Source organism: Ceratotherium simum, chromosome 7 (genome assembly GCF_057802395.1).
Source record: "Ceratotherium simum simum isolate JZ-2026a chromosome 7, ASM5780239v1, whole genome shotgun sequence".
NCBI lineage: Eukaryota > Metazoa > Chordata > Mammalia > Perissodactyla > Rhinocerotidae > Ceratotherium > Ceratotherium simum.
The window spans coordinates 31054394-31079916 of NC_141906.1; the positions used below are offsets into that span (position 1 = coordinate 31054394).

Sequence of the window (25523 nt, forward strand, 5' to 3'; positions counted from 1 at the left end):
GGTGGCCCGCAACCAATGACTGACTGATATGGGGACATAAAAGCCCAGTCCCCTTGCTTCAAGAGGGTGTAATCCTGCTGTGTGATTTATGCCCAGCAACGTGTAACAGTTCCCTGTGGATCAGGCCAGGCCTAGACATGACCTGAGACACTCGTTGTTTGTCTCTTTCCCTTTTCTATCTACTTCACTCTTTCCCTTGTAGGATTTCCCTAAAAAGTGTTCCCTCAGTAAATACCTATCTCAGGCTCTGCTTCTGGGGACTCCAACTTCAATCAATTGGTGTCAATACTCTGCCATCATTTTCCCAAATCACTTTCCCATTCATTTCTAGGGACTGTTCAATCCACACTCTGGGCTGGGTGTGCCATGGTGCCAAAATTGGATTGAGGGTGCTGCGGGGGCTAGATGAAGAAAAACTGGGCTCTGCTGAAGTAATTGTAAGGAATACCATCTAATAAGGGTTGTTATGAGGGTAGTAAAACCTAAATGAGTTAATGTGTATAAAATGCTTAGACCACTGCTTGACACGTAGTAAATGCTCTGAAGTATGAGGGCAAGGATTTCTTTGATCTTTTTTGTTCACTTATGTTTTCCAAGTGTGCCTAGATGAGTGCTTGGCACATATTAGGCCCTCAATAAATACCTGTTGAATGAGTGATTTTTGAAGTTTTGCTTTGAGGGCTCAAGGTGATGTGCTGGGGTCTGGTCAGCAGAGGGCAGAACCAGCGCAGACAAAAGATCCTGTGGTCTGAGGGCCATAGTGGGATAGAACTAATCCCAGACATTTGGGGTGGGGTGGAGCTGGGGGCAGGGCTGAGGGGAGTACTTACATCATAGAACATTAGAATGTTTAAATGATACCACCTTAAAGTCCTAGAATTTTATTTAGTCCGACCCTGGGTGTGTGTAATGAGGTATACCGAGCCCCTTTGTGAATTCAAATAAGTAGCTCCAGACTCTGAGATCCCTGGAGTTGCCCTGGTGTCTGCAGCTCTTCTTTTGAACTTGTGATTACCCCATACTCCCCTCAATAAATCCCCTTTTGTGTTTATGCTAATATATATTAGCTTTCTGCAACTTGCAAACAAAAGAATTTGTATTATTTTATTATTAAGCCCTGTGAGTATAAGGACTGTGAGAAGGGGAGCTGCCCCCATGGATAGGGACACTGAAGTCCCAGAGAAGCCACACTGGACCTGCTCCCTGCTCCGTCCCCCAGCCAACTGCTCTCCACATTTCTGCCTCGGAGATTCCCTTGTCTTGTTCCTTTCTTTCACTCTGCCCACTGAGATCTGTCCTATCTTTCAAAGCCTAGTTCAAATTCTACCTCTCTCTGACTCCTCTAGATCTACTCAATCTCATTTCCCAAACCCTTATCACATCCATCACCTGACCATTCAAATTACACTTGATTGCATTTCATATTTTTATTTGGTAGTTTGGGCTGCGTGGTCTCTAATGTCCCATCCAGCTGTCGACTTCCGAATCTCTTGCCTTTCCCTATGTCACATCTTCTTAAGCAGGTCTCCACTTTCTTCCTCAAGAAGAGATGAGGAAAGGCTTGAGCAGACATGGGGCTCAGCACGGGTTTGCAGGCAGTCAACATAACTAACTGCACATGGGAGCAAATGTGCTTGTGATCCTCCATTCAAGAAAGACAGAGGCATTCATTTTTATTTTTTCAAAGTGGAAGTAGCTTTCCCCTCCTTATTATACAAGTAACATACTCATGGTCAAATAAATCAAATATTACATAAATTTTTTAAGTAGAAAGGGAGAATTACCCATAATCCTTCTCCTCAGAGATAATTGCTATCAAAATATTTTTCAGAGTTTTTGCTATACACAGATACGTATGTTTCAGGGCCTTCTGGAGACCCCATGGAGATCCCTTAAAGAGAAACCAAACAAAACAGGGGGAGGTTCCAGCCTGGGATTTGTAGCTTGTAAAGAATTCACCTGCCACATTGCATGTATTAGATTGAACCATATGAAACTACTGATATTCAGCTGCTTTTGTCCTATAAGCACAGCGATTTTATATGGTTCAACCTAACGTATGTGAAGCCCCGAATGTCAGAACTGGTAGAGCCCTTGGAGACTTTCAAGTCTAACTATTTCATTGTGCTGAGGAGGGAAAAGGATCAGAGAGAGATGTGACTAGCCAGTTCATGTACCACATTAGTGGTAGAATCAAGGCTGGTTCTCTTTCCACTGAACCAGGTACCTGCCTTTCACACTCTGCTTCTCTTAATATGATAATCTTCTAGGTGTGACAATAATCTTCTAGAAGCAGATTTCAACTTGGTATCAGAAAATTTCTCACAGAACTCAATCAAATCGGAAGAGGCTGTGTTAGAGGTGGTGAAGTCCTCATGACTGGAGATGTGGCTGAGAAGAGCACTGTGACATGTCTGGAGAGGCGCACGAACCATGGAGCTACAGAGGCTTAACATTCAGGGCCCTGCACTTGCAAGGATCCTTCTTAGGGTCTTAGGTGGGGCCCCAGCTATATATTAACATGGTAATGTTTTTGTAATATTTGCAAAAGTAAGATATTTTTGAACTCTTTCTCTTAAGGAGGCCCCCAGAATTGTATAAGTTTCAGGCCTGGATCCACTCCTGTGTGGCACAGAGTTTTGAAAAGCACTAGGCAAGGAGACCATGGTTCCTGGGTTCCAGTCAGGGCACCACTCTGGGAAATAGGCAGAATGGCACTTGCCCTGCTTCCCTCGTAGGGGGGTAAAACCACAAATGTTAAATGAGATGAAAAACATAAAATGTGAACAAATAGAAATAAGTAACATTACTCAGATTTCCCTCTGTGATACGCGATAATCATCGCTGCTTTTCATGGTCGTTGAAGATAACACACAAAAAAATGTGTCCCCAGTGCATCTTCCTGTTTCATTTCCCTCTGCTACAACTTCTTCTCCTTCTTCTGCCCCTAGTCCTCAGCCCCCAGTACTCCAGCCATGGGACCAATCATTGGTTATTATCTTTTGCTACTTCTGTATATTTGTTCATGAGGCTCTCAGGAGCCTTTGCAAAAAAAATCCTTATCCATAAGGCCCAGGTCTGCCCCTCTCCTCCCAACCCAAAGATGATCTCCCTTAGCACTGTTTCTTGTTGATTTTACAGACAGGAACATTGAGGCCTGATGTGGTCCATGGCTGAGTTCTGGAGGCCCCAGAAGACAATCCTCAGGTGTCTTGATCTTCGGCCTTCTGGGGCCCCTAGCCTCAGATCATAGACACACGGTTCTTGATGTACACATGATAGGGGTCACTGCGCTTGTCCACTTTGCGGGAGCGGGTGTATCCCAGGACGAGGCTGCCCACAGTAACAGCAAATAGGAACATGACAAAGAGAATGTACATGTAGGAGTTGTCATCACGGCCAGGTAGGCTGGGCCGCCGCTGCTGCGTCAGGTTGTCTGGCTCCGGCCGACAGAGCAAGTTGCTGTGAAGAGTGGCATTTAGAGCCTTCAGCACAGTGTGCAGGCTTTCATACCAGGTCTGAGTCCCATTGGCGGTCTCCATAGCAACAGGGATTGAGGCAAGGGAAGAACTGAAGAATGCTCTGGTGGTGACAGAAAAGAGGGAGGGGACGGTTTCTGTTACCTACAGCTGGAACCACCTCCCCATTCCTTTAGACCCCAGCTAGAATCCCAACGTCACAGTTTATTCTAACAACTTGTTTACTTGTCTGTCTTCTCCACTAGTCTGCAAACTCAGTGAAGGCAGGGACTATGTCTGTTTTACTCGCTGCTATATACAAGCACTTATGACAGCACTGAGTAGGTGCTCAATAAATACTCATGGAATAAAGCCTTCCTTGACCATTGCAAACTATATTGATCTCTCCTTTCCTTGGATTCTATAAATCACTGAGCTTTAGGCTAGAAGGAACTTAGAGATTATTTAATCTAACTGCTATTTTACACACAGGGAAACTGAGACCCAGAGAAAATAAATGGCTTGTCCATGATCCGAGAGAATATTAGGGGTAGAGCCAGGACAGAGCCCCTCTCTTTGATGGCCAGTGCAGAGCTCCTTCAGCTCCCATGCCGGCTCTTGGCAGGACTGAGCAGCACCATTAGAAGACATTCCTCAGAACTCTCCTTCAGCACAGTTCTTTTTCATACTCCACAGATACCATTTAGAAGATGTTTGGGGATGGCTTAGATTTCACCCTACCTGGAGGCCAGACGCTGGGTCACTTGACCTCTCAAACATCCTATGTCCCAAACACTCTAGGTATCCTAGCCATTTGGGGGAAATTCTGTTGGAAAAGAAGTGGCTGGGAAAGCAGAGAGAGGCTGATAACCACTGCAGGCGTTGGAGAAGAGAAGAGCCGGGTTTGGCCTGAGGATGGGTGAGTGAAAGGAGCACTCAGTCTGGTTTGGGGTTCTACCTGCCCCAGAGAGAGAAAACACAGGCACCTCAACTCTCCTGCCTTGCGACACAAAGTCACTATGTACCTGGCATATAATAGGTGATAAGAGATGTTCCTTTTCCTTCCTTTCACAGATCGTTAGTCTATAATATAGAAAAACGGCCAAAGACAACCTTGCATCCTAGTCTCTGAAAAACCATATGTCATTCCCTTTAAACAAGTCTCCATGCTCACTTCCTTCAGCAAGCCTCATTAAGTGCTCCCACCCCTTAACCATACTCCACAAGCTTTATCATCGCAGCTTTCCCTTTCCCCCAGCACTTACACAGAGGCAGTGGGTGGTTGTCCTCCTGTTCTTGATAAGAGTATCAGCAGACTGCATGCTCCTGCTCAGCAGGGCTGTGTCCCCCAAGTCTAGGAGACTACCCTGAGACTGGCTGGGTGTTCTCCTTCCCCAGAGGACTACCCTGAGACTGGCTGGGTGTTCTCCTTCCCCGGGGGTCTACCCTGAGATTCGCTGGGTATTCTCCTTCCCCAAGTGTCTACCCTGGGACTGGCTGGGTGTTCTCTTTCCCTCAATGGTCTCCAGTAAAGATGGCCACTTCAAGGACTTCTCCATAAGCTAAGCATCGAGTTCACTGACTGGTTCCAAAGCCCTCCTTTATCTAGGTAGAGCTGTCAACCAGACAAAGTTAACAAACATGACTATTAACCATAAGGTCTCTTCCCCAGAAAAGATGACAATTAGTTATGACCATGATAAATATTCATGAATGGCTCTATGAATGCAGAAGTTGGAGGGAAGAATCTAAATAATACAGATTACTCAGGACTGGCCCACATTTCATGCAAAGCCTTTGGGCCCCCTGCCATCTAGTACTTTGGCTACCTTGTCTGGATGGAGGTGGGGAAGAGAACAAGGGCTCACTGAGTTAAGATCCAAGAGATAAAATACCTAACTTGTCAGGCAAGAAATTTGTGCCTTCTTCTTTCCTCCTGTGATCCAATGGAAAGCAGCAGCAACAATGAAATTAATGGCTCAACAAATCATTCAGCCAGTCATCATTTATGGAGGCCCACTCTTGGCCAGACCTCATGCTGGGAGCTTGAGGTCCCTGCACTCAGGGGCACATTGCCAGCTCTCATATAATGGAAGGGACAAGCTGGGAGTCACTGGGGCTTAAAGGAAGAAGTGATGAATTCTGATCAGGGTTCAGAGAGTGTTCATGTGATGAGGCATTTGAGTTGGACCTTGAAGGGTTTTTAGGAAGTAGAGAAGGCAAGGGAAGGAAAGAGATGAATGAAGACTCGACAGCAAGAAAGTGCATAAAATGTTTGGAAGAATGCAAAGTAGCATAAAGAGGTTGGAGTATAAGATGCATGGAAGAACAAGATAGGATGTGGGATGGAGAGACTGGCAGGAGCCAGATCATGGATGGCCTTGAGTGCCAGGCTGCAGAGTTGGAACTTCATCCTGCAGTTGGGGAATAGGCATAGAATCGTATTTAAAAAGGGGGTAAAATTATCAGATCTGTGCTTGGAAAGGACGCGCTTGCTGCTGTGTGGACCGGAGCGGGCAAGAATTGAGGCAAGGAGCCTGGTGACAAGGGTCTTGAAATAGTTCAGCTGCAAGACTGAGTCCTGAGCTGGAGCTGAGGGGATGACGAGGTGGGGGAGGGGACAGATGTGAGATGGGACAGGCGTTCTGGGGAGGGAAGGGCTAATGCGAGGGTTGAGGGAGGAAGGGGCCTCAGACAGTTTTACAGGTAGACAACAGACAGATGGTGACAGGCAGATGGCGTAAGTGTCTGGAGGAGCCCATTTTGAGGGAAATGAGTTTCTCCCCCTGTTTAGGCTTCAGTTCCCTCATCTTGCAAAAACGATTATCACTAGGAGTTGTTGTTCAATGGGTATAGAGTTTCAGTTTTGCAAGATAAAAAAGTTCTAGAGATCTGTTTCACAACAATATGAATATAGTTAACACTATTGAGCTGTACACTTAGAAATGGTTAAGATGGTAAATTTTATTTTATTTTTTTTTACCACAATTAAAAGAAAAAAAAGATTATCATCCCTACCCTGCCTCCCTCCAGGCTTACTTGACCATATACTTTTATTACGATCAAGAGGATTTTTAAGATATATTTTAATGAAAAACATGTTTCATTAAAATGAAAATCTATTTTTCATTTTTGAGAAGTAAATATATATACACAGTAAAAAAAAAAAATTGAAGTGGTACCTACAGTGAATGAAGATGAAGTCTCCCTGTGCCAAGTGGCCCAGGGCTCTTTCTGGGGGCAATTGCTGTTACGTTTTCTTAGATATCCTTGCACGAGAGTTTTAACTGACAGGCAGAGGCAGGGCAACCTCAATCTGGAAGACTCACCAGACAGCAGGCCAATTCGCTGGCGCTAAGTCGGCTTCAGGAATCTCTGTGGGCGCCCTTAGGCTTCTCAGCCCCTCAGCCTCTTCAGGATGCCTCTGGATACATCCGGGGTCTCAGTATTGACTTCGGAAGCTGGGAAGGCCCAGTGCTGGAAAGCAGAGGAGCGGGTAAAAAGGAAGGAACCAGACACACAGAAAAAACTTCAGAACCAGGGTGGATCGCCCAAGGCCGGGCCCCAAGGGTAGTGCAACAGCCTCGCTGTGAGCCCTGACTCCCTCCTCCTTCTGCCCCTTCCTGCAGCAGCTGGGTCAGGCTAGCCTAGGGCTGCAGTTATAGGAACTGTGCCGTGGCCAAGGGACATCTGATTGCTATCCCCGACTCCAGGCCCCCCCGACCATGTCTCAATTGAGTGACATCATGAGAAACCTCAGTTTAACAGGTGGACTCCTGCTTAGGGACCAGCTCCTAGTGCAGCCTAAAACATTCCCTTTCCCAAGGGTACTGGTATCTTAGCAGGAGCCTCTAAAAGGCTGAATGGGTCTGAGACCCAAGGGAATGATGGGAGTAGCAGAATGGCAGTTGGCAGTTGGGTTGATATTTTACATAGGAACAAATGAGGTTCCCAGTCAATCTATTTGGATAAACAGGGTACAAACATGCTTACAGCATCCACATTGTGTGTAGCATAGCTCACTGTGAAAATTCAGGGAGAAAATTATGCAGCACCTGCCACCAGACTCTCCACAGATGTGGTGGAGGTTTTATTATTGTAGAGCAGAAGCTGGCAGGGCCTTCAGAGTCCATCTAGTCTAACTTCCCTCATTTTACAGTGAAGGAAACTAAAACCCAAGGAGCTGTCTTAGATCAGCTGCTACTTGTGTGACTTTGGGTATGTGACTTCTGTTTTCTGGGTCCCAGCTTCTGCCCCCATCTATAAAATGAAGGGGTTTTACTACATAGTCTTGTAAGGTCCCAGTCAACTCTGACATCCCATGAGGGTACGAATCCCAAAACCATACTGTGAGATTATGGGAGATTGGATAGGTTGGTGGGAGAGGCATTTGGGGGGCTTTCTAGGGCCCCTCGAATCACAAGATAGAGAAGGCCGCAGACTTTTTCCTCACAGGTTAAGGTGCTTCTGAGCCCTGGGACTGAGCTGCACCTGATATTCCAGCCTAGATAAACTGCGAGCCAAGTTGGTTGACTTATCCATTTTTCCTCCTAACAGCTCACGTGCCAGGGTGATCTAGCCTGGGGAGGAGACAGACTTCGTGTAGAAAGTAGGGGTAGGGGGACAGCGTAGGGGACAGTGGGGGCTCTGAAGTGGAGTTCAGTGAGGGGAATAAGGATTCATGAAACTGTTCTTCCCTCAGACCCTCCTTCCAGGGTCTCTCTGGATAGACCTGGATGTTTGTGGTTCTGTTGGGAGAAGCAAAGAAGCCACAGTTATATATCTTTATCTGCTGGGTTGGGGTGGGAGTGAGGGCCTGGGTGCAAGGGCATCCTTTCAGGTCAGAAGAGTCAGAGCGCTGATAAAGGGTCAGGTTGGTTCTCTATGCCCTGCCTCAGGTCCCAAGGCAGGGATTGGCAGTTGGCAACACTGGGAATTTTGTTCCTCTTTCTGAGCTCCTTGACTTCACTCTCCAGGATGGTCACTGATTACGAAGCTCTTTGGATGGGGGAGACAGAGCTCCTGCCCTGGAGAGTCCTTGACTTGAAACAGGAGATAGACCAGTTAGGAAGGAAGGTGAACAGTGACTGACCCAGCTGAAAGAGGTTTTAAAGATCATTGAGAATCAAAGTTCTAGGCCAACCCCTCCACTTTGTAGATGGGGAAACGGAAGCTCAGGGAGGGAAAGTGACTCCTCCAGAATGACATGGCTAGTAAACGGCAGAGCTCGGACGAGAACCCAGGTCTTTGAGGGTGCTGTTGGGGTGCTCTTTCACTGCAGATGGCAATATTCCTTGGCATCTGAGCTGTATATCACACCAAACACAGCCTTCTCGTGTCCTGGGGCCCAGCTACCTCCTCTAACCCCATTACTGCTGCTTTCTCCTGCACTAAAGATTCTCGCCAATCTTAATTGAGGATCCAGTAAGGGGGGAAGTTGGTAAGTTTCGGAGGAGGAGATAACCTTTCTAGTCTCATCTGCCATGGCCCTTTCTGCTCCAGACTTGCTCCTGATCCCCCAAACAAGCCAGGTATACTCTCTTCCTCCACACTCTGTCGCTACTTTTCCCTGCACATTAACAGGTTCTCCCTATAGGTTCTTGACTTGAACTCCCCGGGCCTCTAACTTGGGGGTGGAGGTGTATAGCTGTGATCTGAAGGATGAACTGCGTATCTTAGTGTGATTTTCTTTCAGGTTTCTCTGGGGAAAAGGGAAACTCCACCATAGGTTCTTTGGGTTTCCCCATTGCTCTGTTTCAGCTACTCTTTGAGAATGAATGTCTTGAGTGCCTGAAAATGTGGTAGAGAGAGGCAGGGAAAAAGCCACATACAGCAGGTAGGGGAGGCAAAGACAACTCCTGGGACCACACAGTTTTGCCACTGGTCCTCTGATGGTCTTATCACCACTGTGGACTGGAGGCCAGTGGAGTGAGAGAGGAGTTGAAGCAATGGACCTTAACATATAGTAGGAAGGAGACACAGGAATAGAATCTGAGCTGGGAGGGATCTTAATAATCACGTTGTTGGTACAACTTCTTCATTCAACTAGTGGGAAAATAGAGGGCCCCCCCAAGATGAAATCACTTGCTCAAGTTCTCACAGCCTAGAAGGGGTAGAACTGGGACCGGAAACAGGTTTCCTGTCCACAGATCTTTCCACTGTAAGTTCCCTGTTGCCTACAGGACAATCTAACCGCTTCTGATTATTGTTCAAACTCCTTTGGATGTGATCCTGCCTCTGCCCCATCTCACCACAGCTCTCCCCAGTGCTGTGTGCCCCATGACACTGAGCTATAGGCCATTCTCCAAACATTTCCTTGCACTTGCACACCTCTTGCCTTTGTTTATGCTGTTTTCTTAGGCAGGAATGCCCTTCCTCTTTTTATCTGCCTGATGAACTCCTACTCATCCTTGAAGACCCAGCTCCAATGTCACCTTTGTAGACTCTCTCCTGAGACATCCCCTTCCCGACTCCCTAGCCAGTCTCTTCCTCTTGTCTGTTCCTAAACGGCTTTGCATAAAACCCTATTAGAGCACCATGCCGTACTGAAATTGTGTGTATCTATATAGATATCGATATGTATGCTAAACTGTGTGCTGTGAGGTGTGAGGGCAGGGATCTGTACCTCGCACATTTCTCTATTCCCTGGGCCTGAGCACATAGCGAGCACTCAAGAACAAATGAATCTATTCTTCCTCTTATGAGACCATCTCCCCTCCAGCACACACATACACATTTGTGAAAACAGATTACAGTACTTAAAAAGCAACTTCAAGGGCAGGCCAAAACAGATTCCATTTGTTCTGGGGAAGGGGAGGCTCGAAGAAAAGAAGCCATCTCAGTCAGGTAGGGAAGTGAGTCAGGGGAGGAGGAATTCTAAGCCTCCTTCGGAAGCCTAGACGTTCCTTGCACCTGAACCCCATTCAATCCAAAGGGCAAACAATCTTGGCCCCAAAAGCCCGGCAGTGGCTTTGCAATCCTCTTTCCTGTGTACCTACCAGGGTGTGGCCACACACCCACTCACTGAACACACAGTCCAACTCCCAGTCGCCCAGCCTGTGCTCTGCCTTTCAAGCGTGCCTTTCATGGTTCCGATCTTGGTGGTATGCTTGGCTGTGTGACCTTGAGCACTGTATTTATTTCCTCTGGAACTCATCTCTGAGATGGGATAATCACCCCTGCCCTGCTCACCTCACATGGGACCTGGCGGAGACAATAGAGGGGAAGGTGTTTTAGAAATTACAAAGTATTATACAAACATAAGAGATAATCATTGGGCAGCCGGGTCACCTTGTTTCCTTTTCTGTTTCTCTATCCTTCCCCCCAATGTTACCAAGAACAGCCAACCCCATGTCCCCTCTCCCCATCCTTGGTTCTCCTACCCTCAGAAGGAGCCAGGAGGTTCTTCTGACTCTTCTTGATTCTCAGACACACTTACCTCCTTCAGAAGGCTTCCTTGTTTCCCATCCTCTCTGATCAGCCCTGTAGTCTCTTTCCATTTAGTAGTACCATTCTGTAGTCCTGTAGTTGATGGAGAACACACCAGAGCTGGAATCAAGAGACCTGCCGCTATTTTGCTGACGGGTCTAGCCATGTGTTTTGGTTAAGTCACTTCTGCACTCTGGACCTCATTTTCCCCATCAATAAGGTGGAGTTTTTTGTCTTGCCTCCCTCTTAGTAGGTATTTTGAGCATCTACCTATTCAGATAGAAATGTGTTTTGAGAAGTGTGGAGTGAGTGAGGGATGAAGAAGGTTGTTGGTTATCATCTCAAGGAGTCAAGAAAATCTGAAAGCAGTTTCTTCGCATCCAGCATGGGTCTCCTCCACTTGGAGCCAACAGAGTAGCTGGATGCCAGGAGATCATGAGGAGCTTGCAAATCTACAATGTGCCTTTGTAGGAGAAGTGGAGAGAGCCCCGGGCTAGGAGTGAGAGACTTGGATTCTACTTCTATCTGGTCCCTGGTGTGGCCCTGGACAAGCCATTGCCTCCCTGGGCCTCAGTTTCCCATATGCAAATTGGTGAGGAGTAGGGAAGGGGGGTAGGAGGAGATACTCTCTATGGACCCTCACACAAGAACTCATCTTCTTTCTAGACAAGAGACTCCCAGGTCCAGGACCATTTCCCCTCATGTCACATGGAGTGCAGGGGCAACAGGATCAGGAGGCCCGTTTTACAGGCGGTGACCCAGGAAAAGAAAGCACAAGGCATAAAGCCGGTGCGGGAGGGGCACAGTTTACACAACCTGTAAACTAGAACCCAACTGTCCTGACTCCCAGCCTAGACCTCTGTTATTAGCAGCAGAAGATGCCTTTGGGAGTCCCCGGGTGAGGGGCACAATGGAGTAGCGAACGGGCAAGTCAACTCCGCGGAGCAATTGGCTCCCGCCAAGCAAGAAGACCGCGCTGGGTCCGGGCGTGCCGTTTCCGCGTGTGCGCGGGCTGCGGACCCGCAGGTGATCGCCTGCATATTTGCGCATGTGGAAGGAGCTTCCGTGCGGCCGTCCCGGGACCTGAGTGCCGGTGCAAGCTCCCACGGTTTCCAGGCGGGGCGTGCCAGGAGCCCAGCTCCGCACTCCCACGTGGGGCCCCGGGATCCCTGCGGCTCAGTCCTGGGGAGGATCAGCTCGGTATTTGAGATTTGAGCCTCCCCCCGCCTCCTGTCGGCGGTCTCAGGGGAGGCGGGAAGATCCCTCTTCTCTACCCCGGCTGCAGCTCAGCCTCAGCGACTCTGCGGGCGCGCCTGACCTACCTCTCAGCAAGACTCCGAGGGGCGCCGTCGGCTCGTCGGACCCCGGGCCCTTGCTCGCGGGTGCCCCTGCGATGCACCCCTCTGCTCTCCGCCGACCCCTCCGCGCGCAGCCCACGCCCAGCACCGCCCCGCGCCCCCTTCGCTCTGCGCTCCGACCCGCGCTGTCTGCTCCCTTTTTCCTTGCCCTGGGCGTCCTCTCCTCTGGCCCCGCCCGGCCCCCAGCACACCCACTTCTCCTCCCCGGGCTGGCGTCGGGCGCCTCCGCCCAGCTGCATGGCCTCACCCGGCTGTGGGCTCCTACCCTTCCGTCCCCTGCAGCGCCCGCTTCCTGGACCTGAGACCGAATGCCTCCCACTTCACTTCAGCTTGCCCGGCCTGAGACCCGTCTCCAGAAGGCGAGGCAGAGCGTCGGGGGCTGGTGGAATCAGGCTTTGCTCCTAAGAGGCTGTGTGATGGTGGGCAAGTCACGGCTCCTCAATGGGCCTTGGCTTCCTCGCTGTAAAATGGGTAGAGTTCCTGCATGCATTCTTCACGGGCTGATAGTTAGGGTCAGATGAGATCTTAGAATCCAAAATATTAAAGCTCCATGGTCACCAGAGAAGTCATCTGATTCTAACACAAACCGTCTTTCTCAGACAGGATGCCAAGGCCCAGTTTGGGGAAGAGACTTGCCCGGCTCTCCAAGGAAGTCAGTGGTAGAGCTCAGACTCAGAATCCGCTACACACTCTCTCTCCTTCCTTCTAGCTGAAGTCTCTTCCCTCCAAGTCTCAACAGCCCCTCACATGCCCAGGCAACTGGTATCCAGCCACACCTTGCTGGTCCCTGTCCCAGAACACTGTACCCTTTCTGGCCACCAGGCCCTTCCTCACACTATTGCTTCCTTGCTGGTGACACTGCAGGCTCTAGAAAAGAGAAGCAGCCCGGGGCAGCTGGGAAATGAGGGCCAGGAGGCTGTGCAGGGCAGTGGACAGGGGCAGGGAACAGCCTCTCAGGGGCTCTATGGGGAGTCTTTATCAGAGCCCTCTTTACCAGCCTGTGGCCTTGGAATAATTAATAACGAACTGAGGCTAGCTCTTGCCCCCTTGCAAAAAAAGATCTGTTCTGGAACATCTGAGGCACATACCCTCCCTCAATCACAGAATCTCAGATTATATCTGAAAAGTGCTATCATTTTTATAAGACCTACTGCATGGAAGGAATGTTGTACAAAATTGCTAATCTTCATCAAAACACATTACTTCCGTGTTATTTCTGTGGTTACATATTTTGACCCAGCTACTCCTATTTCTCAGTGTGGATATCCCCTCTCAGGGAAGTCATCTTGACCCTGGGCATGCAGCCTCAAATTTCAGTCTGCCTAAGAATCACCCCATCATTTTAGTACAGCAGACTTTTGGGTTCCGCTCCAGAGGTTCTGATTCAGGAGATCTGGAATGGAGCCCAGAAATGAGCATTTTTTAAAAAAAGATTCCTGAACGATTCTGATGCAAGGGGTTCTTGAGACCAGCCTTGAGGAAATAGCCATGGCTCAGTTACGGTTCCTTCCTACATCCTGCCAGGGCCTTGCATTTACTTTATAGGACTGTTTATTCCAGTTATGAAAAGTAACTATTTGTCCACTCATCTACTAGACTATGAGTTCTTTGAAGATAGGGATTGTCTCTTATTCTAATAAAATTTTAGAATCAAGTCTTAGAATCATACCATCTTAGAGTTCTAGAATCATTTAGTGATAGAACCTAAGTTGGAAGGACTCTTACAGTTATCTAGGCAGATTCCTTACCTAAGAATCCCCTATATTTCATTTTTGACATAAGATTGTCCAGCTTCCCTTGCACACCTCTAGTGACAAGGAGCTCATTGCCTCTGAGGTAGCCATTTTGAGAAAAGCCTTCTATTGGCTTTTATCCTTTGGTCCTTATGCCCATTGGAGACATAAAGTATACACCTAATCTTTGTTCCCTTTTTCAGTCCTTCAGAAACTTAAGGCCTATACTCTACTTGCCCTTCTCGAGTGAGGATAGGACAGGAACCCCGTTAGGGAAGGTAGCTGGCCAAGAGGCCGTTGGAAAGTGGACTGAGCTGCCTCATTTTCCCCATCTGTGCCTTGCAAGCTTGCTGTGAGGCTTAGGTGACCCAATGTGCGTAAGATGCCAAGAGCTGGGCCTAGCGTGATACATGTGCTTAATAAATGGCAGCTTCTAGTGTTATTAGATGAGAAAAGGAAGGATGAAACAGAATTCCTGTCCCGGAGAGACTATAGTCTGAGAAGAACCTTCAGGGAACTCTCTAATCTGAAGAAGTTGGGGATGAGGCCCTGACCTTGGGACAGGGAGGGCAAGGGTGTGGGGTGGGCTGACTGAAGGGATGGGGGAAGACTCACCTAGAGATACACCTCCTTCCAGTCTTTGCTTAAGTGCCACCTTCTTGGTGAGGCCTTCCCTGACCATCCTATTTACAAATCCCAATCCTTCCCTTCTCCTGCCCTCCCTAACCCTCTTCCCTGCCTTGTTTTTCAATAACGCTTAACATCGTCTGATATATTTAACTTTAAAAAAAAAATCTTTTGCTGTTGTTGCTCTTGCTGAATCCCTCAACTGAAGCTCATAGCCCCTGTCTGTCAGCCCTGAATCAGAGCTCTCCCTGTCTCTGGATTCCTGTAACCACCCCCTTCTTTCTCCTCCAGGCCCAGGGCGGTAATGATGCCCAAATGTTTCAAGCTCCAGGGTACTTCACGACCTGTTTTGGTTTCCCTACTCCCTGTCCACCTCTTTGAAAAGAGCCTCCTCAAATTACTGACAGGAGGTGGCCACCAGACCTGGCTGATACAGAGGCCCATTCTCCTGCAGCCCCTTGAATTTCCTTTGCACACAACACTTACTATTCTGTGTTGTAATTGTCTACTTTGTTGACTCCACACCTAGAACATAAGCTTCTGGAGGGTACTAAGAATTCTCCTTCCTGAGCATTTGTTGAATAAATGAAAGACTGAATGAATGAAGGTCATGAAAGGGAAGATCACTGGGAATTATGTTATCAGGGAAAGCTTCCAAGAAGACAGAGAACCTGAGAAAGTCTGGAAGGATAATAGGGTGCTTTTTCAACCTCTGGGCCAGACCTCTCCTCTGAGCACTAGACTCCTATATGTAACTACCTACTTGACACCTCTGTTTGAATAACACTTTGAGGCTGGAACTCTTGACTTCCTTCCCTGGCTCCCCTCAGTCTTGTGTCTCTCAGTAAATGAAACCATCATCCATCCAGTTCCTTGTTTTTTTCCTTCATAAAACTCAACCCAGTCTTCTGTTTATCTGTGTACTGATTTGGGGTCTGCCTGTCCCATTAGACTGTACGAACTACAAGAACACAGACCAGGGGTGTCTTCTTCACCGTAGAATACCCGGGATATAACTCAGTGTCTGTCTAGTAGGTGAGGAGAAGGGTTGGGAGGTAGGGTGAGCATGGATGGTGTCTGTCAGCAGTCTCAGAAGCCAGGGAAAAAACAGCATGAATCACAGAGGAAGTTTGACGGTCACATCAAGTTACTTTGTTCCATTACTCATCAGGAGCCTGTGTCTGTGCTTCCGTGATCTTGTCTCCTCTTGGCCTGTCAGTCTGACCCTCGGAACACTTTGTCTTCTCGTTCTGAGCTTCACCCTTCTCTTGCCTCTGCAGGCAGCACAAAGCAGTGGAAAGAGCACTGGAAGAGGTGGAGCAAGTGTGGGACAGTGTGGTCTCAGAAGACCGAAGATCTCAGTGGTCTCCTGTCCCCACCTCCCCCTCACACATGCTGTGTCCTTGCTTGTGGGAAGCAAGGTGGCACAGTGGTCCAGAACACGGCCTCGGGGTCCAATAGAGCTGGGTTTGAATCCTAGCCCTGCCACTTATTGGTTGTGAGAGCTTAACTTCTCTGAGTCTTAGTTTCCTTATCTATAAAAGGGGGATAAAAATACCTACATCTTATGGTTGCGTGGATTACAGTAAGATATTATAGTCATGCGCCACATAACGACGTTGCAGTCAACGACTGACCACATGTATGACAGTGGTTCCATAAGATTAGTACCATATAGCCTAGGTGTATAGTAGGCTATACCATCTTGTGAAAGTACACTCTATGATGTTTGCACAACAATGAAATCACCTAAGGATGCATTTCTCATAACATATCCCCGTCGTTTAGTGACACATGACTGTATGTGTAAAGTGCTTCACCAGGTACCTGGTACATAGCAAGTGCTCCATAAAAAATAACTATTAATGAGGGCATGTGTGTTCATGGTTGTGTAAATATGGACTTTTGGATCTTATGGCTTAAACAATAAGAGCTATGGGAATGCAGAAGAAAGTGGGGTCAGTGAGGACTAGAGTTTTCAGAGGAGGTGGGTGTATCAGTCAGGAATCTTAGTTGCAACAGACAGAAAACCCAACTCAAACTGACTTAAGTAGAAAAGGGAATTTAATAGCTCATGTAATTGCAAAATCCAGAGGTATTCAGGTATGGCTGGATCCAGGAGCTCAGATGATGTCTTCAGGAAGCTGTCTCTTTGCATCTTTGGGCTCTGCTTTTCTCATTGTTGCCCCATTCTCAGGCAGGATCCCACTTTGTGTTAACAAGATGGCTGCCTGCAGTTCCATGCATACACTCTATCTTGTCAGTAAAACCTGTAGAAAGAGCTTCTTTTCCCCAAACCCTCCTGACAGAGTCCTAGGTCAGAATTACTGTCCTGATACAGGCCCAGTGCCCATCCCTGCACCAATCACAGAAGCCAGGGAAAGAAGCTGGCAGGGGCATCATCTGTATTCAAACCACGTAAACTCGGGTGGCAGAAACTGGTGAAGGGGGTCAAAAGGTACAAACTTCCAGTTATAAAATAAATAGTCATGGGGATGTAATGTACAACATGGTGACTATAGTTAATAAGACTATATTGCATGTTTGAAAGTTGCTCAGAGAGTAGATCTTAAAAGTTCTCACAAGAAAAAAAACTTTGTAACGATGTAAGGTGATGGATGTTAGCTAGACTTATTGTGGTGATCATCTCACAATGTATACAGGTATCAAATCATTATGTTGTACACCTGAAACTAATATAATATGTCAATTATACCTCAAAAAAAAAAAGCCCACATAAACTTAAAGTTGGTGGGGGGTGGGGGTATGATTCCCTAAGGAAAATTTGGATGCTGTTATCAGAAGTAGGGTGAATGGCTGTACAGGCTGAAACAACAAGTGTCCTCTACAGTGGGCCGTGGAAAACAGATGTGAGTTGGGCAGAGAAGGAAGGAAGCCACCCCAGAGATTCAGAGCTGAGCAAAAGTGAGAAGAGGGTGTAAGTGTGCTGTGGGCACGGCTCACTCATCTGGGGCAGAGGGAGCAGGCATGTTCTGTGGCGTCCAGAGAGAAGACCTGGGACCAAGTGGACTTGGGGATGGGGGAGTCACAGGACCCAGATCTTCCCTTACTGGGAGCGTGAAACAGGCTGCCTTTGGTGGGAATGGGCTTCTCATCACTGGAGGTGTGCAAGCAGAGCTTCCTTGTCAGAGTGGCTATCAAAGAAGCCTTCCAGAGGGGCTCTGAGATCCCTTGCATTCCCCAAATCTGAAATTCTATGGTCCAGAAATCAGCTCCTTCCCACCCTTCCTGATCCCGACCCCTTCTCTCTCTTCTAACTTCTCTCTAAGGGGAATGCTACATCCTTCTTGCTGATGTGTTTATGGGGTGTCTGCAGACATTCTGGATCCTAATTCTGGCTCCTACAGCAGATGTGGGACCTAGGGGGAACTTCTCTGGGGCTGTTTCCCCCTCAGCACAGGAGTGGGGGCGGCTGGGTGACCTCTGGGCCCCTGCCAGCTCTGACCTTCAAGTGCTCAGTTCAGGACTCAGCCGGCCTCCTGGGAGGGACAGGACACACCACAGTTCTCAGGCCAACCAGGTGTGTTGGCTCTTCAGGGTCTCAAAAGCACCTTCACACTCGCTGTCTCATTGGGTCCTTTCACTTGACCTGTGAGGAGAGCAGAGTGAGATTCACAGGGCTGCTGTTTGATGCACAGCCTTTGTGGCGTGCTGTTTACTGCATGGCCTTTGGAGACCAGACTTGAGTTCAAACCACGGGCTTGCCTCTAACTAACAATATGAATTTGGGCAAATCTTCATCTAAGCCGGTTTCCTCTTCTCAAAACACCATCAGTAATTCAACCTTGTGGGTTTGTTATTTGCTGTGAAGATTAAATAATGTGTGAAAAGTGCTTAGAACAGCCCGGGGCCCTCATGGGTTGGGCTGGAGCTGGGTGAGTGTGGTGGAATTGAGTCGAGCTGGATACAATTCCTCCTGGTTTGGTTTAGGAGACCAACAAGGAAGGTGCAGTACACCTGGCTAGCAATGGTGGGAAGGGAAACCACCACTGGGCTGAGAGGGTGAGGGGAGGAAGGGGTTACTGGAACCCGGAGAGGGCAGCTGGGCTGGAGCTGTGGCCTTTGGTAGGGACTGCAACCAACCCATGCTGACCCACCAGGGAGAGATCCAGGGAAATAAGTACCCTTCTCTCCTTCTACTCCCTTCCCTCCCCTCTATGGTCTTCTACCACTGTCTCCCTTTGCCCCAACCCAGATGGAATCTGGAGAGCAAGGAGGCCTGTGGTGGGCGGAGAATGGTGGTGAGCATGTGGAGGGGCAAGCAGGAGGATGAGTACAGGCAGTGGTGACAGTCAGATGGGTGGGGTCCTCCCCACTCCTTTTCAGCCTGCTCTGGGCAAGGGGTGGTAGGGAGGAGGCTGTGAGCCCAGGCTGTTCACCCTAGAAAGGGGTAGGAGGACAACCTGCAGTTCCACGTGCTCTCTATTACCTCCCGGCCTGTGTCTATGCTGGTTTATGCCTGCAACACCCTTCCTCCTGAGTCTGGCTAGCTCACCCTTAGATGCTACCTCCTCCTGGATCAATCCATGCCTGAAGTCAATCCCCAGACATTTTAGTTATGAGATCTAAGATACTCTCTTCATTTGAGCTAGTTTGAGCTGGGTTTTCTCTTACTTACAACCTAGAATTCTAATTCAGTGTCACCTTGAGCCTTGTCTGCCCCTCCTCCCTTTAAGAATTGTCACCTCTTCTTTTATGTTCCCAGAGTACCCTGTGCAAACTTCTCTCATGGTACTTGTAGCAGTTTATCGTGAATATTGTTTACAGGTGTGTCTCCTCCACAAGGCTGTGAGCTCCTTGAAGACAGGGACCAAGTCTGATCTGTCTCTGAGTCCCCAGGGCCCAGCACAGGCTGACACACCTCACACCAGCCAGACCACACCAGGCATGTTATTTTCAATTCCGAGCAACACAGACTATGGGCACATTAGCCAACTGGAGCCTGTTGAGATGAGGGCAGTGGTGCAGAGTCTGGAAGCCACGTTCTATGAAGAACAGAAGAATCAGGAAAGTTTAATTTGAAGAAGAGACCTCTCCCGGGATAGAATTCATTTGCTGACTCAACAGGCCATTTCTGGGCACCTCCCACCTGTGAGGCCCTGGGCTGGGCCTGAGGGGGCCACGGATGATATGGCTACAGTCCCTGCCTGGGGAGCTCACAGTCTGGATGGGGTCAGACATGGAAACAAGTAACTGCAATGCAGTGTGGCCACTGCCACCTGAGGGGAATGTAGGGCATGGCCGGGGAGGCCTCTCAGAGGAGGCCCTGCAGGAGGGCAGAGTTATGACAATGTTGGGGGCAGGTTTAGCTTAGGATGAGGACTAACTTTCTAACAGTTGGAATTCTGCCAGAATGGAAAGCTGCCTGCTCCACATCTGGAGGTGTGTGAGCAGGGCTGGATGACTACTGCACACACTGCATATTCACGTCTGTCAACAAAAGGACCAATGGAGGCTACAGGGAATTCCTCATGGTAACAGTTGTTAAACCACTGCTTCCTTTTACGTGCTATGTATTGAGATACAAAGACAAACCAACAGTCTCTGGCTTAGAAAAGCTCACAGTTTAGGTAAATTGAAAAAACGTAACATTATGGCATTATATCAGTATCTCTTGAACTTGAATGATGTATGAACTCCTTTTAAAGGAAAAAAATTACTGAGGTCCTCAGTGCTGACAATCTAAATATGTTCAAATTTAAACACAGTGTAAACTCCAAGGCAACTGGAAAAGCAAATCTTTTATATAGACAATTTTTATTCAATACAAACTTTTATTGAATATGAACAAAACTAAAAAACTAATAAAATGCTACTAACAACACGAACACTACTGGTCATGTTGCCTTCTTTTGCACTCAGCCCGCCAGTTCTGTAGAAGTATTCCAGCTAGCGAGTGAGAATCATGATAGAATCAGAGTATCACATTTTGCAAACCCCTAATAAAATAATGGATCCAGGGAATGGTCATCACAAAAAAGAGAATAAACAAGCAGATATTGCATGCCTCTTGATGTAAGAACACACCACCACCTCCGAAGCAGACTTGCCAAAAAATCACACCTGAATCAGACCAAGCATCAGTATCTACCTTTCAATCTTCAGGAAATACAGGAGAAAAAGATAAAAAGGATGCAGAGGGAACTATAGGTGAAAAGAGACTTAAGAGACATTTATGAGACATAGAACCAAATGCAGTGTGTAGACCTTGTTTGAATCCTGATTTGAACAAACCAACTGTAAAGAAAGGAAGGAAGGAAGGAAGAAAGAAATAATTGGAGAGAATTGAATATTAACTAATATTTGTTGATACTGAAGTATTTTTTATGTGTAATAAAGATATTGTGGTTTTTTTAAAGAGTCCTTATCTTTTGGGAATACATACTGAAATATTAATGGATGACATAATATGGTATCTGTGGTTTGCTTCACAATAATCCAGGGAGGAAGCAGAAAGTGGGCGCCCGTTTAGATAAACTAAGACTGGTCATGATTTGATGACTGTTTTAGCTGCATGATGGGTACATGGGGGTTCATTGTTGTATATTTAAAAGATTTTATGATGAAAAATTTTTTAAGTGAAAAAAAATCTAAGATGCTAGAACATTTAAAATGCAGGCATCTCCCTTGTACATTGCTGATGGGAGTATAAATTGGTATAACTTTTATGGAAGGAAATATGACAATATCTATTAAAATAAAAACGCACATATCTTTTGACTTAGAAAATCACTTCTAGAAATGCAACCTCTGTACTCACCATGTGTGATATAATACACAGACACACACACATTTATGTATGGATTCTCATTGCAGCCTTGTTTGAAAAAGTAAAAGATTAGTAACAACCAAAATGTCTTCCATAGGGCACTAGCTAAATGAGTCACGGTAAATCTACTGAATGGAATACAATGTAGTCATTTTTTAAAATGAGGATGGTCTTTATATACTGATCTGAAAGAATCTCCAAAGTGCAGTGCTGTGTGTATATTATGCTACATATGAAAAAGAATATATATAATCATGTATGCTTTTATATGCATAAAATATCTCTGAAGTATATAAAAAAGACATTTACCATCATTTAGGTCTCCAGGAAAGGGAACTAGGTTTACAGCGGAAAGGGATAGGAGCAAGACTTACATTTCAATGCTACCATTTTGTACCTTTTAAATTTTATTCCATGTGCATGCATGACCTATGTTAAAAAAATGATCTAAGTTTTAAAAGAAAACAAAATTATGACATTTAAAACTATAATTATAAAGACTATGTAGCAATATGGGAAAACGTTTGTAATATTATGTTTGGTTTAAAAGAGTGCACAAAATTTATCCACATAATAATTAAAAGTACATAAAATATGTGTGTTCATGATCAAGTACAGGAGACACAAATGAAAGGGATGTGTCGTTAGGTGGGAGTGGAAGTGCTGTTGTTTTTTTAAACTTTACAGGTATTATAATATGGTATGATAATATGGATGGTAGATTACAACTTGGTAAAAAGAAAAATCAGATTTAGATTGCAAAAATCTGATTTCCATGGGGTTTTCAAGCGAGAGGTTTTTCCCACAAAGCGAGGTGCACCTGGTCACGCTGCCTGTGCTGGTTCTGCTTGCTTTCCTGCCAGCCTCTCCAGAGGAACAAGATGCTGGACCAATCACTGCAGCTGGTCACGTCTTCATGCTGAGCACTTGTTCACCGGACCCTGGACAGTCTGTTTATTTACGGGGAAAAGACTGCACAAACAAGAAGAGGCTTTCTGCAGGCGGGAAAGCCAGGGTGTTAAATATCCTCCTTCATACGCTCAGCTTCCTTCCTTGAGGAAGGGCCCCAGTGGGAAACCGGAGGTGGGCTCTGTCCAGGCAGGAAGGAGAGTCAGGAATTGGCAGCAGTGGCCTGACCCGATTCCACAGGCCCAGCCTCAGCCAAACTCTGGGCTTCTGCTCTGCATCCTCCTCGGCTCTGCCGACCCACGGTCCACCTGTTCTTGGAGGCCTGTCTCCTCCAGGATGCCTGCCATGCTCACCCTTCAGAGGCAACTGTGGGAAGACCCAGACTGGGAGCCAGGGACTGACTCTGCCCCTTACTAACTGCATGACCTCATACAAGTCAGTTAGCCTCCCCAGCCTCTGTTTTCTCATCCATAAAATAACCCTACCTATCTTTCCGCGCTGCTGGGGGAGTGAATGAGATCGTCATCGTCATGTTGTCTCATTCTGGGCCCCTCACTACTTCCCTGTCTACTGCTTCTCAGTCTCCTTGGCCTGCTCCTCCTCAGCCTGTGCGTCACATTTAACAATTCTTTGCCCTCCTCTCTCCTTGGGCTCCCAGACCTAAATCATCACTCACCACACCCATGCTCCAGATCCATACACCCAGCCACCTCTTGGCCCTCTCCACTTGCATCTCCCACAAGTGCCTCAAACCTGATTTATCTAAAACTGAACGCATTATCTTCCTCTCCAAACTTGGTCCTCATCCAGTGTTCTCTATCCCAGCAGTACCTCTAGCATCCACTCAGTTGCTCAAGCCAGAAACCTGGGGACTTTCCTGGACTCTACTCCAACATCCATGGCCAACAGCAGCAGCAGCCACCTTCCACCATGTGGCCTGGGAAAGAGAGAAAGCAGGACCGAAGCAAGATAGAATGAAGCAAACACAAGAAGCCTGGAAGAGAATAGGAGAGAAAAGACTAAGTTCCTAAAGGGCTACATGCTCTGGTTCTGTTCTTGAGCCCAGAGGCAGTCCCGCCCTTGGCTTTTATGAGACCTCAGGACTTCTGCCAATAACGCCCCCGTTGTCTCTCTTTTTAATTTTTTTGCTTGAGTTGAGTTTCTACACTTGCAAATACACTGTACAAGAGTCCTAATTAATATAAACATATCGTATCATTCAGAATAGGCTAAGTTATGCTGTGGAAATGAACAACCCCCACATTTCGGTGGCTTAACTCTACCACACGCTCTGCAGCAGCAGGGGGCTCCGCTCATTGCAGTCCCTTGGGAAGCAGCCACCATCTTGAATGTTGTTGGTCACTGTGCCAGCGGGAAAGAGAAACCCTAAGGGGTTTGACACGAGCAGTTCAATGCTCCAGCTCAGAAGTGGCATGTCACCTTCGTTCGTAACTCATTGACCAGAACAAATTACCTGGCTCCACCCAATCACAAGGGGGCCGTGAAGTACAATCCTGCCACGTGCCTGAAATATTTGGTGAACGGTGTTAATAACTACCATACATTTCCTGCTGCCTATTCTGTGCCAATCCCTGAGCCTAATGAAACTGAGGCTCAGGAAGGTCTGGCAACTCAGCCACTACACCAGGCAGAATGATTCTCAGTGATCCAGATGGATGGGACAGGCTGCTGAATGAGAGAATGCACTTAAGACGGCTAACACAGTACCTGGTACTAAAAATAAATGCCGAGTAAATGTTTCTTTCCTAGTCCCTGGAGGCATTCAAGAACAGGCTGTATGGTCACTTATCTGGGTTGCTAGCCAAGTACCAGATGGGTAGCAACACTGTGTACAGCCTTCCAACCATGAGAATCTAACTCTCCTTTTCCTGGAATAATTATTTCCCTTCTTGGCAGTAATACTGCAAGGTAATTATCAACTACTCTCTAGCCCCCACATTCCCACAACAGCACTGTTGGCTCCATGGGTGGGAAACAAAGGCCTAGAAAGGATATGGGTAAATTATGGGTGGAAAAAGCACCAATCAACTAATATTAACTAAGTGTCCATGACATATAAGGCATAATGTCCTGAGCTCCAAGTCAGTGTGCACAGCAGGAAAAGAGCATGAGAAAAGGGCTTATACCTGGGACCTAGTCCTGGCTTTGTTGTAATTTACTGTGTGGCCTTGAGTTTCTTCCAAAGTCTTCGTTTCATCTCTGTACAATGAGGAGAAGGGAATATGCCTCTAAAGTCTCTTTCAGCTTGGATAACGGATATAAATTACATGCAGAGTCAAAAATCAAACCTCAGATATGGGAGGACTCACCTTTCTTCCTAGAAGCCAGTGAGGCCACAGAACCCTGGGAGCTCAAAAAGGACTTTAGGTATGATATTATCTAAAGCTGCACTTTCCAGTATGGTAGCCACTAGCCACATGTGGCTATTTGAAGTGCGGCTAGTCCAAAGTGAGGTATGCTGTAAAATACACACTGAATATCTGGATTTAGTATGAAAAAAGGAATGTAAAATATTTTTATATTGACAATATTTTGTGTCAATTGGGTTAATTACAATGTTACTAAAACTAACGTCATCTGTTTCTTTTTACTTTTTTAATGTGGCTACTTCAAAATGTAAAATTACAATGTGGCTCACATTATATTTCTATTGGATGGTGCTTGTATAAAGGGAAACTGAGCCCGAGAGAGGGTAAATGACTTGCCCACAGAGCCAGGACTGGATCCAGGGTCACCTGGCATCTCATTCAAGGCTCTTTCTACTGTAACTGCCTGCAGTAGCCAGTCTCCAAGATGGCCTCTGATGATCCTCACCTCCTATCACCTTGTGTAGTCCCTTCCACACCGAGTAGGATTCACCTATTAGAAGACTGCAGAAATGACTGTGTCATGTCCCAGACTGGGTCTTAAAACACACTGTGGCTTCTACCTTGTCCCTTTCTGGCATCACTTGCTCTGGCGGAAGCCAGTTGCCAGGTCATGAAAACATTCAAGCAGCCTTATGGAGTGGCCCACATGGTGAGGAACTAAGGCCTTCCGTCAACAACCAGCACCAACCAAGCATGTGAGTGAACCATCCTGGAAGCTGATCCTCCAGCTCCAGTCAAGCCTTCAGATGACAGGTGCCCCAGCTGACTGCACCTCATGAGAGACCCTGACCCAGAACTAAGCTTCTACCAAATTCCTGACCCAAATAATA

General features: G+C 47.1%; 2 protein-coding genes and 1 long non-coding RNA gene across 3 annotated transcripts in view; 1 reads left to right on the forward strand and 2 right to left on the reverse strand.

The window, feature by feature from the left end:
• LOC147916630 (uncharacterized) overlaps positions 1 to 2355 on the forward strand; it is a 48973-nt gene extending 46618 nt beyond the window's left edge. Inside the window, exon 3 of the long non-coding RNA XR_015552692.1 lies at positions 2271 to 2355. This is a non-coding gene — a long non-coding RNA (uncharacterized LOC147916630). The remainder of the gene's footprint in view (positions 1 to 2270) is intronic.
• KCNE3 (potassium voltage-gated channel subfamily E regulatory subunit 3) lies at positions 1413 to 7914 on the reverse strand. The gene is made up of 2 exons (XM_087433449.1): positions 6788 to 7914; positions 1413 to 3582 (listed from the first exon to the last, which is right to left on the reverse strand). Exon 2 carries the CDS (start codon positions 3540 to 3542, stop codon positions 3243 to 3245), a length of 300 nt encoding a protein of 99 aa, XP_087289575.1. The 5' UTR covers positions 3543 to 3582; positions 6788 to 7914; the 3' UTR covers positions 1413 to 3242.
• Positions 4941 to 12898, reverse strand: LOC101397775 (uncharacterized). Its single transcript, XM_087434074.1, is given in 6 exon segments — positions 4941 to 5021; positions 10635 to 10661; positions 10897 to 10979; positions 12209 to 12556; positions 12591 to 12645; positions 12648 to 12898. Coding segments are annotated over 6 exon segments (681 nt in total). The 5' UTR covers positions 12735 to 12898.
• Positions 12899 to 25523: the final 12625 nt, after the last annotated feature.

Coding starts and splice junctions, on each gene's coding strand:
- KCNE3 (XM_087433449.1), bottom strand. CDS start 3,542: ATGGAGACCGCCAATGGGACTCAGACCTGGTATGAAAGCCTGCACACT.